Source organism: Nerophis ophidion, linkage group LG12 (assembly GCF_033978795.1).
Source record: "Nerophis ophidion isolate RoL-2023_Sa linkage group LG12, RoL_Noph_v1.0, whole genome shotgun sequence".
NCBI classification, from domain to species: Eukaryota; Metazoa; Chordata; class Actinopteri; order Syngnathiformes; family Syngnathidae; genus Nerophis; species Nerophis ophidion.
Window position 1 is genome coordinate 34,512,020 of NC_084622.1, and position 16,229 is coordinate 34,528,248.

The 16,229-nt window shown below is 38.7% G+C and overlaps 1 protein-coding gene across 1 annotated transcript in view; it reads right to left on the minus strand.

Moving 5' to 3' along the window:
• The window catches only part of calb2a (calbindin 2a), a 73,795-nt gene that overhangs the window by 20,937 nt on the left and 36,629 nt on the right, over positions 1-16,229 (minus strand). Inside the window, exons 6-9 of the mRNA XM_061917440.1 lie at positions 12,211-12,288; positions 8,488-8,543; positions 8,355-8,394; positions 8,218-8,271 (exon numbers count right to left, since the gene is read on the minus strand). Of these exons, the coding sequence (XP_061773424.1) occupies positions 8,218-8,271; positions 8,355-8,394; positions 8,488-8,543; positions 12,211-12,288 (228 nt within the window). The remainder of the gene's footprint in view (positions 1-8,217; positions 8,272-8,354; positions 8,395-8,487; positions 8,544-12,210; positions 12,289-16,229) is intronic.

The following is a 16,229-nucleotide window of genomic DNA, read 5'->3' on the forward strand; positions in this document are numbered from 1 at the left end:
ACGTAAATGACCGCCATAACCACAACACCAGGGGGAGCTCCACAAACCACGTTAAACCCAGATTCCGTTCTAACAAAGGTCTTAACTCATTCTCTTTTTATGCAACATCAATGTGGAATGCACTCCCAACAGGTATAAAAGTAAGTGCATCTCTATATTCCTTCAAAACCGCTCTAAAACAACACCTCCAGGCAACTTCAACACTTTACTAATACCCTCCTCCATTCACATCCCATCTCCCCGGATTATAAAAAACCTAATGTAAATAATCAAATGTACTTCTAATGTATTTACTTGCTCTTATGTTATCTGAACTCACTATGTTCTCTGCTGGCCGTACATATCCTACTAAATAAGACCTACACTGTTTCAATGTCCACATTTCTCTGTTGATGCAATTGTTGATGACTGAAGTACCAAAGCTCCTCATCCCACCCCCCCGATTGTAAATAATGTACATAATTCAATGTATATACTATGATGATTAACTTGTGTGATGACTGTATTATGTTGATAGTATATATTTGTAGCATGGATTAATTAACGTTGAAAAAACAAGTTGAAAAACGTATTCGGGTGTTACCATTTAGTGGTCAATTGTACGGAATATGTACGGAACCGTGCAATCTACTAATAAAAGTATCAATCAATCAATCAGTTTCCATGGTTTGATTTCTAATCCTCAGGATTTACGCAGATCCCAAATACACAAAATCAGGTACCAATATGTAAAAACAGTTGGTTTTGCATAATAGGTCGCCTTTAAGCTGGTGAATTCCACAGCAACACATGTCCTTGGATTACTCTTCTAGTTTTGGTGAGCTACCTTGTGCAGGTTTTTGCTTTAAATGTTTCTGTGCTTTATGCAGTTTGAACTTTCTTGTGTACCTAAGATACGCCTGGTGGTTTTGGACTCCTACCCAGATATTTTGAGAGCAGTTCCTATTATTGTGACTGTCTCGTCATGGTGTTTTTCAGTAGAAGCATTTAAGTCTCACCTTAAAACTCATTTGTATACTCTAGCCTTTAAATAGACTCCCTTTTTAGACGAGTTGATCTGCCGTTTCTTTTCTTTTTCTCCTATGTCCCACTCTCCCTTGTGGAGGGGGTCCGGTCCGATCCGGTGGCCATGTACTGCTTGCCTGTGTATCGGTTGGGGACATCTCTGCGCAGCTGATCCGCCTCCGCTTGGGATGGTTTCCTGCTGGCTCCGCTGTGAACGGGACTCTCGCTGCTGTGTTGGATCCGCTTTGGACTGGACTCTCGTGACTGTGTTGGATCCATTATGGATTGAACTTTCACAGTATCATGTTAGACCCGCTTGACATCCATTGCTTTCGTCCTCTCCAAGGTTCTCATAGTCATCATTGTCACCGACGTCCCACTGGTTGTGAGTTTTCCTTGCCCTTATGTGGGCCTACCGAGGATGTCGTAGTGGTTTGTGTTGTGGTTTGTGCAGCCCTTTGAGACACTAGTGATTTAGGGCTATATAAGTAATCATTGATTGATTGATTGATTTTTGAAATTGAATACATTTAAATTTGTGTTACACCACCTACTAGTGCACTAGTGTCTTTTGAATAAATTTGCAAGTAAGAAAATCTAGACTAATACAAAAATTATAAACTGGGTAAAGCTGGGTAGTTTTTGTTAGTACTGCCGGTCACTTGTTTTTATTTTGCTGTATAAACAAACCTAGTGATTATTTTGGAGGTGTGAATTCCAAGTAGAAGTACTGAAGGAAGATGCCCTATTTACATAACCAGCACTTTAAAATCATTGCAATATGTACATTTGCTATCTGAAGGCAAGGCTAACTCCACACTGCAGACATTCTAAGATGAATTTATAATTATCAGCCCCCCAAAAACTATGTACGGTATGATTTAATATCTTATTCTTAGGCTATATCAATCGAAATTTTTGGTTGGATGATATTATTGTCCATTTTTATGATGTATTGGATATTACACTCATTTACCGTATTTTTTAGACTATAAATCACAGTTTTTTTCATAGTTTGGCCAGGAGTGCGACTTATACTCGGGAGCGACATATGTGTGAAATTATTAACACATTACCGTAAAATATCAAATAATATTATTTAGCTCATTCAAGTAAGAGACTAGACGCATAAGATTTCATGGGATTTAGCGATTAGGAGTGACAGATTGTTTGGTAAACATATAGCATGTTATATATGTTATAGTTATTTGAATGACTCCTACCATAATATGTTACGTTAAAGGGGAACATTACCACAATTTCAGAAAGGTTAAAACCAATAAAAATCAGTTCCCAGTGGCTTATTTTATTTTTCGAAAGTTTTTTTCAAAATTTTACCCATCACGCAATATCCCGAATAACTACTTCAAAGTGTCTGATTTTCACCATCGCTATATCCACCCGTCCATTTTCCTGTGACATCACTGCATAATGCCAATACAAACAAACATGGCGGATAGAACAGAAAGATATAGCGAAATTAGCTCAGATTCAGACTCGGATTTCAGCGCCTTAAGCGATTCAACAGATTACGCATGTATTGAAACGGATGGTTGGAGTGTGGAGGCAGATACCGAAAACGAAATTGAAGAAGAAACTGAAGCTATTGAGCCATATCACGACAGACAACAGCAACGAGGATAAATTTGGCGATCGCCTTCTAACCAACGATTGCATCTTTTGACAACTGGTGCAACTTGAATCTGTCGATTGGTATGTGTTTGTTTGGCATTAAATGTGGGTGGAGCGAAAGGCCGGATGCAAATAAAACTACAATGTTAGCATCGATTAGCTTGCAGTCATGCCGTGTGCAAATATGTCTGATTAGCACATAAGTCAATAACATCAACAAAACTCACCTTTGTGATTTTGTTGACTTTATCGTTGGAAATGCATCTGCTTTGAGTGCCGCAGGATATCCACACATCTCTGTCGTAGCATCGCTATCGTTGGTAGAACAATCAAGGGACTTTCGCATCTTTTGACAACTGGTGCTACTTCAATCTGTCGATTGGTATGTGTTTGTTTGCCATTAAATGTGGGTGGAAGGAAAGGCTGGATGCAAATATAGCTACAAATGAGGCATAATGATGCAATATGTACATACAGCTAGCCTAAATAGCATGTTAGCATTGATTAGCATGCCGTGCTAATCGATGCACACTCCACGTAAGTCAACTTGAATCCGTCCCTGTTCGTGTTGTTACACCCTCCGACAACACACCGACGAGGCATAATGTCTCCAAGGTACGGAAAACAGTCGAAAAAACGGAAAATAACAGAGCTGATTTGACTTGGTGTGTGTAATGTGTTTGAGAAAATGGCAGATTGCTTCCTGATGAAAGGCGTTTCAATCGCCAAATTCACCCTTTTAGAGATCGGAAAGCGGTTAAAAAAACATATGGTCCTTTTTCTGCAACATCAAAGTATATATTGAGGTTTACATAGGTCTGGTGATAATGTTCCCCTTTAACATACCAGGCACGTTCTCAGTTGGTTTTTTATGCGTCATATAACCTACACTTATTCAGCCTGTTGTTCACTATTCTTTATTATTTTAAATTGTCTTTCAAATGTCTATTCTTGGTGTTGGGGTTTATCAAATAAATTATTCCCAAAAATGCGACTTTTACTCCAGTGTGAATTATTTATGTTTTTTTCCTTCTTTATTATGCATTTTCGGCAGGTGCGACAAATACTCCGAAGCGACTTATACTCCGAAAAATATGGTACTTGGTCACCCATGCAAAGTTAACATGTCGAATGGTGAGGGGGCGGGGGGTAAAACTAAGATGTATCATTCAAAATCCAGCACACAATCCGTTGTCTTAACACTACATGACAAAACGACACGACTGTTATTTTTTTGTCAAGTATATCTTCTTTACATCCTTTAGAAAATCGATAAAGGCTCTAACTAAAAATATACGAAATATGACACAAGAAAAACTTATGTTATACACTATGGCTTTATCAGAGCTCTTAAAAAAAATATAAAATGGTAGACAAATTAAGGCTAATAAACACTCTCATAAACTCATTTTTAGCTGACGCCAACACACACACTTCATGTTTATTTTACTCTCCTAACAGACCATGGCAATTCCAGACTACCAGCTTTTCTTGAAAGAGACTTGTGTTCTCCGCTGCCTTTCCCAGAATAATGAGCATACCAAGTAGAAAGGGAAGGATATTATATATTCATGTGTTGGACCAAAGGGAAAAAGTAATGTTTTCAACAGAGTATTATTTTTGTTGTTGTTGCTATTGTTATACGGTGTGTAAATACACCCTTGCATATTCAATATAATCTCATGAGAAGTAATGTGAAAATTAATTATTTCATAATGTGACATTCATCACTTGCACAATCTGTTTCCAAGGTAACCCCGAAATAGAAAGTCATGCGATAATCCACTCTACAAACATGACAGCTCTCAGACTCAATGTTGCCATATTTGCTTCAATTAAAACAGCCATGAATAGCCTATGAGAAAATTGATGTTTTTTTATCCAAAGTTACATCAGATATAAGCGGTGTCTCTCTTTGGCGACTGCCTCCTTGACAGTGGGCATTTGTGGCGTACTGACATCATCGCGGTGCACAAAGTCTGACCCAATTCAAAGTGTCCATCCATGTACTTCGCACCCTTTCATATCCCAAGATTCTTTGCATACTTTGCTTCTTCCTTCTCCTTTTTGGACATGATGTACTGTGTATTGTGAAATGATGAAATTGCCTGATGTAAAATGTTGTAGGTATGTCATGTTCGAAATCAACTAAGAAAAGAAAAAGAATAGTCAACTCTTTTTCTCAACATGGCAGTGCTATGCAGAGCGATAACAGCGACTTTTAAATGTAAGTATAGCTTTAATTATTCATTTAAAGCGGCTAAAAGCATACATGTCAATCTGGGGGTATAGTAGTGATATACATTTGCGTTAAAACACAATACTTCTACTATTGTAATGTTGAGCGGGTGTCGTGCTCTTTGCTCTTTTCTTTATCCCGAGGGAGAGCCAGGGTGGAGGACAGAGTAAAACAACTTGCACTGAGCCTAGTCTATAAAATCCGCTACACCTCCCTGATACCGAAGTACATGTCAAACTACTTCCTTAACGTAAATGACCGCCATAACCACAATACCAGGGGGAGCTCCATAAACCACGTTAAACCCAGATTTCGATCAAACAAAGGTCTTAACTCATTCTCTTTCTATGCCACATCAATGTGGAATGCACTCCCAACAGGTGAAAAAGTAAGTGCATCTCTATCCTCCTTCAAAACCGCACTAAAACAACACGTCCAGGCAACTTCAACCCTTTACTAATACCCTCCCCCCTTCACATCCCACCTCCCCGGATTGTAAATAACCAAATGTAAATAATCAAATGTATATACTTGTTCTTATGCTTTCTGAACTCACTATGTTCTCTGCTGGCTGTACATATCCTACTAAGTCAGACCTACACTGTTTCAATGTCTATTTCTCTGATGATGCAATTGTTGATGCCTGAAGTGCTGATATCAACCAAACCCTCCTCATCCCAACCCCCCGATTGTAAATAATGTAAATAATTCAATGTACATACTATGATGATTAACCTGTGTGATGACTGTATAATGCTGATAGTATATATTTGTACCATAAATTGATTTACATGGACAAGTTAAACAAGTTGAAAAACTTATTCGGGTGTTACCATTTAGTGGTCAATTGTACGGAATATAAATAAATAAATAAATGGGTTGTACTTTTATAGCGCTTTTCTACCTTCAAGGTACTCAAAGCGCTTTGACACTACTTCCACATTTACCCATTCACACACACATTCACACACTGATGCAGGGAGCTGCCATGCAAGGCGCCAACCAGCACCCATCAGGAGCAAGGGTGAAGTGTCTTGCTCAGGACACAACGGACGTGACGAGGTTGGTACTAGGTGGGATTTGAACCAGGGACCCTCGGGTTGCGCACTGCCACTCTGCCACTGCGCCATGCTGTCCCTAATATGTACTGAACTGTGCAATCTACTGATAAAAGTTTCAATCAATCAATCAATAAAAGCCATATATCCGACATATATACTGCTTCGGCCCAGATGCTTTTTTTCAACATTTGAAACTCCTTTTTTAGACCGCGAAAGGTCGACTTATTTATGTCATATTAATGAATGGCCGAAATAGGGTAAAATTGTAAATGTGTGCATCAATGTACTGATATTAGTTATTGCTGTTTTTGTATGCATTTGCATGTTATTTGTAAATGTTCCTTCATTCATTTTATACCGCTTATCCATTTCAGGGTCAAGCCTGGAGCCTATCCCAGCTGAATTTGGGCGAAGGCGGGGTACACACTGGACAAGTCGCCACCTCATCACAGGGCCAATACAGATAGACAACATTCACACTCACATTCACACACTAGGGCCAATTCTAACCACTAGGCCACCTACTCAGTGGCCAAGTGGTTAGAGGGTGCGCCCTGAGATTGGTAAATTGTGAGTTCAAACCCTGGCCGAGTCATACCAAAGACTATAAAAATAGGACCCATTACCTCCCTGCTTGGCACTCAGCATCAAGGGTTGGAATTGGGGGTTAAATCACCAAAAATTATTCCCGGGCACGGCACCGCTGCTGCCCACTGCTCCCCTCACCTCCCAGGAGGTGAACAAGAGGAAAAGTCAAAGGCAGAGGACAACTTTTACCACACCTAATGTGTGTGTGACAATCATTGGTACTTTAAATTGAAATTTTAGTGCTGCCAATCAATATTTGAAAATGTTTACTTCTATAAATGATTAATGTAGTCATGCGTTTAACTTTTCTGTTTTTTTGTTTTTTTGTTTTTTTTGCTGTGCAGAACAATCAAGGAGGACAAGGACTTAGACAAGGCAATTTAAACGACAACAGACCAAAAAGAAATGACACAAAACATGCATATACCAATTTGGATGATCATTTAAAAATAAAGTATTTTTATAACCCATATAAATAATAAACTAATGTGCTGAAACACCAGTTGTTGTGATTAATTTCCTCTGCCTTCATTGCAAATAATTATATGATAATAATATTATGCCATCCCAATTAATATTTGTGGAGGGGGGCGTGGTCGGCGTGCCTCCTGCAGGAATGGGGTGTGTATGGACCGGCATCGAAGCACAGCTGGCAGATGATTGGATTACCCAGCTGGGGTGGTTCATTCAATCACCTGCCATGCTTATCAGCATCAGCCGGGCCAACACACACCGATGGAGTTGGAGTTGCTGGTGAGCGGACACAGATGCTGGACATTGCCGGAGAGAGAAGGCCAGAAAGATGAACACACCAAAAGGACTGGAAAGTCACAGAACAGAGACTGTCGTGGGGTGCTTCCAGACGAGAGACTGAAAATATGTAGAGTGGAGTGCAGTCATAGCGTGTGTGCGCCCACAATAAAAGGCATTGATAACACCAGACTCCCGGGCTACTGTGAAAATCGGTCGGTATCAGGAAACCCACGAGAGAAAGACTACCACAAAATCCAATCAACTTTTTTTCATTACTGGCTGTAATCCAACCAGTTTGTCAAGATTAGAAAAGTACATGAATTGTGAATCACAAAACAACTGCTAAATGAGATTGTGTGGTGTTGCTGTATGAATAGACCGTGAGGACTCTTTCTGGGACATCTTCTGGATTGTCTGCGGGTTTTCAAAAGGTACATGTCCCACTCCGACAACCGTTCACAAATAAAAATAAATCCATCATTAAATAATATTTACGAATGACAGTTTTAGAATGCTTGTCAACACGTGACACGTCTTCATGACAACCATTTCCCATGATCGGTCGGCTCTAACCGCAGGAAAATCCGACTATGTCAGTGCCTGTAACTTTTAGCTGCTTCCTCTAAAATAAGGTAAATGACTAAGAGACTGCAACAAAAAAAAAATGGCATTCTTCTCTTAAGTTCAGCATTATTCAACTCAGAAGCAAAAAGGTGATATAAACGAAAGGGCAAAGAAAACTGATGTAACCAGAAGGTGTCCCGAAGGCTAGACTGAGCCATTTTAAATCGCTCCATACCCTGTTAGAGGATTGACCCACAATTTGTCGACTACATGGGCTGGGTCCTTGGAAGAATACAGCCGCAGATTTGCAACACAGCCTATGATTTAGTAGTGCGTAAACAAACAGAAACCCCCCAGTGTTGCAGTACAACTCACCTTGTCGTAGAATGTGAATATGGCATTAAACTGCTCACTGGTTAACTTGACACCCTGTGAAAACGATTTAATATCAAAAATGACTGTAACAAATTACTAATAAAAAGTGTCATTTACATTGTGTTTTTTTTCCTTACCTGGAATTTAAGCAAGAAATTCTCCTGAACAGGAAGAAGTCTGGAAAAGTGGTAAATGGACACAATAGATTTTAATTTATATAGTGATTCAGTCAAGCAGGCAGTACCCAAGGGAAATGAAATTGCATATTACCTCGCCATCTCTGAAAGGCCCAGTTTTCCATCTCCATTCAGATCAAACATCCTGAGCTACAAAGTGGAAGCAGAGATAGGAAGAAGCAGAGAAAGATGACTGAAACGTAACCAATTCCTAGGCTTATTCAGTCAAAGTGACAAAGTCCTTTACTTGAACAATAGAAAAAAAAAATGGATTGTGGTTAAGGCTATGGTTACTGCATATCAGTGACGTGCAGTCAGGGGAGGCAGGTCAGGCAGTGCATCACGTGCCATCATGGAAAGAAAAAAAAAAAATTAAATTGTTATATGTATCCAGTGATTATACTTTATAAAGTTATTTTCCATATAACTTCATCATTTTTAGATAATTTTTATTCAAAATCGCTGAATTTTCACATTTGCCGTCCAAATACTGAGAAGAGACTTGCGGTGAGTCAGCAGCCAGTTGAGCCTCACCATGGATTGCGCAATGACCCGGCTAACTGCTGGTTGCTGTGCAGTGAGACCGTATTGCTATATGAATTATATAATACATTTCCATAGTTTAGTTAGCTGAGGTATATAATGTACAGTGTATTTTGTCAACAACTGTATGTGTGTAACGTATTTCTTGTGCTGAGCAATCATAAAACGGCTGAGAAGACGCACTGTGTGAGGCACATGTTCTCTTGCCTCATGGTGGTGGAGGGCGCTAGTGATCCCAGGGATCATTCTTGCGACTACTCGGCTGTAGAATAAGTGACAACAATCTACAGTTAGCAAGTCAAGTTTATTTTTTCCTCTCCCCTGGACTTTTAAAATGGAGGATTACATATCTAAAATAAAACAGATTTCTAAACTGGACTTTCAATTGAAGCAGGAGGTAATAATTAAAGGAAGACCAACGCCGGAGCTAAAAGGTTTGCTCCAGACAGTGATCTCCATCAAGACAGAGAGACTTTTAAAACTGAAGAAAGATAAGGAAGACTTCTATAAACCAGTTATCAATGCTTTTGTTCGGAAGGAGCGGCGCATGAAGTTCATTTATAAGTAAAGGTAACACCATAATAACGTTTTTTTTTTTAATTAAATGTCCTTTTCTATGTGCTACAGTTTGTATATGTAAAGAGTGCTGGTATATGAGCTTTTAAACATAACCCGTTAACTGCTGCCAATCAAATGGTGAATAAGATACTCTTTTGGGTTCATATGTTTGTAAATCTGACTGTAATGAAGTCAGTGCCTCGCCAGCCATGAACCTCACAGCACGTCACTGTTGCATATGCAGTTTTTTCATGTACATCAATGAATAACAACCAGATGTTTCTTGAGAATCAGAATTGGTCAAAACAAACAGCCATTGTTTTTCTTATTTAAAGGGGCGATATTATGCAAAACCAACTTGTCTTGTGTATTTGGGATCTGTATAAGTCCCAAATATTTGTTTGAATATCAAACCATGGAGGCATGGCGGCGATACTTATAAAACAATCCGGTCTTCCTTCCTACTTCTTTCAAACCAGCCATTTGGAATTTGCCTATTTAACATCAGCAAATATCTCCATCTATGGTAGAAATGTACCCAAATTGCTTTGTGGGAGTCCCCCATTGTAGTCAGACGTAGAGGGCCAAACTGGCTTGTACTTGCACATGCACCCTCCACTGTTGCTATTTCTAATACAAATCAACATGTACTTCGAACTAGGGTTGTACGGTGTAACAGTATCAGCATAGTACCCCGATCCTAATGAATCATTTTTGGTACTGTAATGCCTCTGAAAAGTACCGGTCTGCCACTCCCTCGCGCCCCCGTCGTCTTCATGTCGTGTCATTGCTGGTTTATGAGCAGACGAGCATGTTCCGCAGTGCACAATCACGGAGTACTTACAAGCAGACAATGTGTGTAGACAGCAATAGGAGAACGGAAGCATTTTGACTTAAAAATTAACGATAAAGATGAAGTTATTGCACTGGAACACCCCCAAGAAGAGGTGCTTTAAGACATGGCTTGCTAGGTAGTGGCTAAAGTCCAGCGCCAGTCAGCAGTGTTTTAGCTACTTCTAAATCAATAACCTTCGCCTCAATGGCGACATATAAAGTTTCTTACAAGTATCATCCCTGCAGGATGAGGAATAGCTAAAAATGCTTCACTACACACCAGCATCAAAATGTAAACAAACAACATTGGTGGATCTACACCTGTTCATCCACTGTAATGATACCAAGTACAGTAGCGTATCTAGTCGATAATCCTATATTTACGTCAATATTTTTTGGCATCACATAATCTTCAGTTTTTTTCAAATGTATATTATGTTTATAAACTCAGGAAATATGTCCCTGGGCACATGAGGACTTTGAATATGAGCAATGTATGATCCTGTAACTACTTGGTATCAGATTGATACCCAACAAAAAAGTGCGTATAATTATTCAGCTGCTCCAAAATGCTCATGCTTACTGCTGTCTGGAACCAGGAGTGAATCATATTTTTGCAAACTTGTATTGTATTTTGGATTTGTCCAAGGTTCTTGGTAAATACATTCCTTTTGTCCTGCGTTGATTGTGCAACATGTGTGTGTGTATGCCATGTACCAAAATTAACTAATGTAAAGTATCAAACAGCAAAAGAATACGTGATTATTGCATTTCAACAGAAGTGTAGATGCAACATGTTAAAAGAGAAATTAAGCAGATGTTAACAGCAAATGAACAAGAAGATTAATAATATTTTTTTACAGCTTGTCCATTATAATTTTGACAAAATAATAGAATGGAAAATAACACAATATGTTACTGCATATGTCAGCAGCTAAATTAGGAGCCTTTGTTTGCTCACTTATTAATAACAGATAAGTTGTCTTGTAAGTTCACTATTTCATTTTAGGACAAACTTGCAATAAGAAACATATTTTTTAATGTACCGTAAGATTTTTTGTTCAAATAAATCCAATATTGCAATTTTTTGTGGTCACCTTTATTGAGAAAAGCACCAAAAAGTATCAAAATCATTTTGGTACCGGTACCAAAACATTGGTTTTGGGACAACACTAGTTCGAACTTATACCTGTCAGAAGACTCGCTATGGAAGCGCTAAAAACTACAACATGGATGACGGGGAGAAGACGCTGTCGAAGTGGAGCCACGAAAACAAGACCGCACTCAAAACTGCGCATCCGTAAGGAACGTTCAGAAAGCAGCTTGCAAACGGTCTATAAATTGATCTATGCGAAGGTTTGACCAAAGAACTACCTTTACATGTTATATAGACCACACGGAAGTGTTTTAAATGTTGAAAAACAATCATAATACAGTAAGACCCCTTTCATATGTATCGTACACCATATACTCGCTTGAGATGTCTTGTGTAAGCATAGGTGGTTATGCTCATGCGCGACTGACTAAGGAACATTTGCTAAAGTGTAGTCATGTGTGAAAAGCAACCTGCCTCACCAAACCAGGTCAGGTCACCTCTGGGGCCTCCAAGAAGTAGCAGATGTTAGGACATCTGGGATGTAAACAGACAACCTGAGGGACATGAGTGGTCCAGACCACTCGTGCGCACAATTGAATTGATGTTCTTTTATATTTCTTATATTGTTGTGCTCTTTATTAAATAAATACTTTACCTTGCAGTATCAACACCCACAATTCTATTCCACACTCCGAACAATTATGTAAACTCAGACATTAAAAATAGTCTGATTCAAGTAAATGTGTGTGATTGTGAGCGAGTGCAATGTGGAGGAAAGAGTCTTACTATAGTCTGTGTGTACTCAGTAAGCTTCTGCTCGTCATAGTGTCTGTTGGCCTTTTTCAGGAGGTCTGACAGAAAGCCCTGAAGACAAAAACACATCAACAAAGAAGTGCGTATGATTATTCAGCAGGTCCAAAATGCTCATGCTTACTGCTGTCTGGAACCAGGAGTGGATCATATTGTTGCAAACTTCTATTGTATTTTGGATTTGTCTAAGGTTCTTAGTAAATGCATTCCTTTTGTTTTGCATTGATTGTCTAGTCTTTTTTTATCCATTTCATTGTATTCTTAGGCCATTGCAGTCAATGGGGAGGTTCAGGCCTGCAGGGTCATAGATTGTGGCCCTCTACTTACTAAGGGGCTTGATTTACTTAAGGTTTTGTGTGTACTAAAACATGTGCAAACTTCATAGTGTGGTATAATTCTGGTCGTGTGACTCTACCAGGACAGAGTGACTGTGTGATGGGTGATGAGCCAAGAAGACGCCAACGAGCAATCGTCAAACAAAAAGCTTTATTTGATTCAACGAGCCTCAGACTAGAACTGCAGCTTCCAGGAGGAGAGTATGGACCTCTCCTCCAGTCTTCGTGGACAACAGTCCTTTTACCCGAAGACAGTTACTCATTGTTGTTCTAGCCTTGGGGCCGGTCAGTTTGGACAACACCCAGTTTGTTTGTTCAAATGCAGATAACACCCGGGCGTTGTCAGTTTGCTCAATAGAGTCGGGTGACATTTTTATATTTGAAAAGGACACACAAACTGACACAGTCTGTGAGAGAGGAGTGCTCCCGCTTCAAAAACATGATGGACAGAGAATCCTCCGTCAGCATATTTGGACACTCAGAAATAAAAAAAATATTGGACAAATTGTCTATTCAGCAATACTCTTTTACAATTTTACAGATGTTGTATGAGTTAAGTGGCTGATAAAACATGTATAATTGATGCGTTTTGGTGTCATTTAATATCTTTTAAAGACATATATTTTTTCACTTAGAATATATATCCTATATGATAAAAACTTATTGAAGTATGCTCCAGGGGCGTCGCCAGACATATTTCAGTGGGGCACGTGCCCCACTGTTGATCTGCAGTGCCCCAGTAAAAATTTCACCAATAAAAAAGAAAACGCTTCAGAGTTTTAAGTCTACATAACATAGACAACAGCACACATACTACTTAGTATGGTAATTGTTTGCTACTGTATTCACTCCACGAAACAGTGAGCACATGGCTACTTAATATGGTAATTTATTCACGTGTGGATCGAGACTTCAGTTGAGAGAGAGAGAGAGAGAGAGAGAGAGAGAGAGAGACAGAGAGAGGCGATGTGAATCACTGCTGAGGTAAGTAATGTTAGCCAACAACAATTTGTTAATTACATTATTTTGATTTTGATTTGACTCAAACTGTAACTCCTGGATGGATATCAGAAAGTTATTCGCCCGCAGCAGAGAGGAAGCGAGGAATGAGAGATGTAAGTGAAGTCCTAGCTAGCTAGGCAACATAATATTCTTAAATTGATGCTAAGTTTGCTAACGTTATTCCTTGTATCAAGACAAACATATTCATTTGCTGTACGAGCTGTTGGGGGAATTTCCAATGAACATGAAACATAATGTTGGTTATTGTCTGCTGGTTCTGCATCAATGATGATTTGGAGTAAGCATATGTGAGTTGAGTGCTTCTCAAACGGTTTATCTTCAGGAAGAAAACATTAAACAGTAAAAAAGTGAACAGTATAAATTGCAAATAATGCTGTAAACATTATTAAAAAAAGCAAAACACACAAACAACCTGAGTGGGATAACATTTCTATAACTCAGCATCAATACTTGCTCTTGAACAAGTGTAAACATGAAAAAATAAAATAAAATAAACTATCTACACACTCCTTTCAATTGTTTGCCCCAGTTGGGAGTGGGGGTGGGGGGGGGGGGGCTGGGGCAAACAATTGAAGTCCAAGCATAATGGGGAGATTCTTTCTAACAAAGATGAGCACTTCAAGATGCTCAGGTGTCAGCCTGCTCCTGTGTTCATCAATGATGAGTTCTAAAAAGCCTCTAACTCTCAAAAGTCATTAAAATGTCTTACAACTTTACCACCACGGTTGACTTTATTGTGGCATGTTTTGCACTCCACCTCTTCATCTTTTTCGTTTTATATGGTAAAATAATCCCACACAGCTCACATTTTTACCGTATCTTTTAATTCACACGGCCGTCTTAACGGTTAGAACAGACCTGTGGATGTGTTGAAGGTGTGCTGGAAAATGCGGAACGGAGTATAGCAGAAGAGTGGAATGTATTATTTAAATCGGTGCGTTGGAAAACACGGCCCAGTTTTTTTTTTAAACTGAATCTGGATCGGCATTTTCCCATGCCTTGCCGATACGCATTTTTTGGCAAATATCAGCGGCCGATCCGGTCCGATTCAAATATCGGATCGGAACAACCCTAATCATAACAATAATTGACTGCAACTTATCCTCACGCCAAAGTCCTCTGCAATAGGCTCTAGCTCAACTAACAGGGTTTTTTTCAATTTTCTGAATTGAAATGTGTGATAGTACTTCTGCATCATGTTAAATAAATGCTTAACTATGATATTAGAAGTGATTGTTTACCATGGTTACTCAGCTGTAAAGTACAGCACTATGTCATCAGTTTCTGATTTATTAAATTGTATGACAATGCCAAAATATTGCTCATCTTGAACTATTTGGAAAAAAAAGATATAAAAATAACTAAAAACTTGATTCAATTATAAATAAAGATTTGTACACATAGAAGTAATCATCAACTTAAAGCGTCCTCTTTGGGGATTGTAATAGAGATCCATCTGGATTCATGAACTTACTTCTAAACATTTCTTCACAAAAAAAGAAGTCTTTAACATCAATATTTATGGAACATGTCCACAAAAAAATCTAGCTGTCAACACTGAATATTGCATTGTTGCATTTCTTTTCACAGTTTATGAACTTACATTCACATTTTGTTGAAGTATTATTCAATAAATATATGTATAAAGGATTTTTGAATTGTTGCTATTTTTAGAATATTTAAAAAAAAATCTCATGTACCCCTTGGCATACCTTCAAGTAGCCCATTTGAGAACCACTGTTCTAAGTGTCTCTTGCAGATTTTAGTACAAATGCTTCAATTAAAATTTGAGTACCAATTCAACTTTTCATTTTAAAATTACATAAAATATTGTAAAGTGTTTAGGAGCAAATGTGTGTGTGTGTGTGTGTGTGTGTGTGTGTGTGTGAAAGCTGTGGGGAGGGCTTATATGGACTCTGATATAATATTCATGTAAATCATAAAGCTGGTTTGAAGTAATATTGTGTAACATATTAAAGGTAAAAGCATTTGGAATAGTGTCTCATAAATACTGCACCATGTGTGTTTATTCTAATTAGTTTAGGACGATGTGAGAACACGATGCACAATTATTTGCACCAACAACCATGTCCAGCATCTGCTTCCTTGAATTGAAGCTATTTTCTTTTTTGTTATAAAGAATGCAAGAACCCACACCAGAGAAGTTGATTTGCAACTGGTTTAGCCTGGAAGAAATGTGATCCTGTGAGAGTTGGGTACTGTCCTTATGAAAATTCAAAGGAGGATAGTAGAATTTTTACCCATTATTTTACTACTCACTATCAATTTAGATCCACTATGGACTGGACTTTCACAAGATTATGTTAGACCCCCTCGACGTCCATTGCTTTCGGTCTCCCCTAGAGGAGGGTGCGGGGTGTTGCAAACATATGTGGTCCTCTCCAAGGTTTCTCATAGTCATTCCTATCGACGTCCCACTGGGGTGAGTTTTTCTTGCCCTTATTTGGGCTCTGTACCGTGGATGTCGTTGTGGCTTGTGCAGCCCTTTGAGACACTTGTGAAATTAGGGCTATATAAATAAACGTTGATTGATTGACATTGAATTTTGGCGGACTACTGTAAAGTACTAAACATAAATAATGTTCCTGTCCCAATTCAAACATAAAAAAACATTTA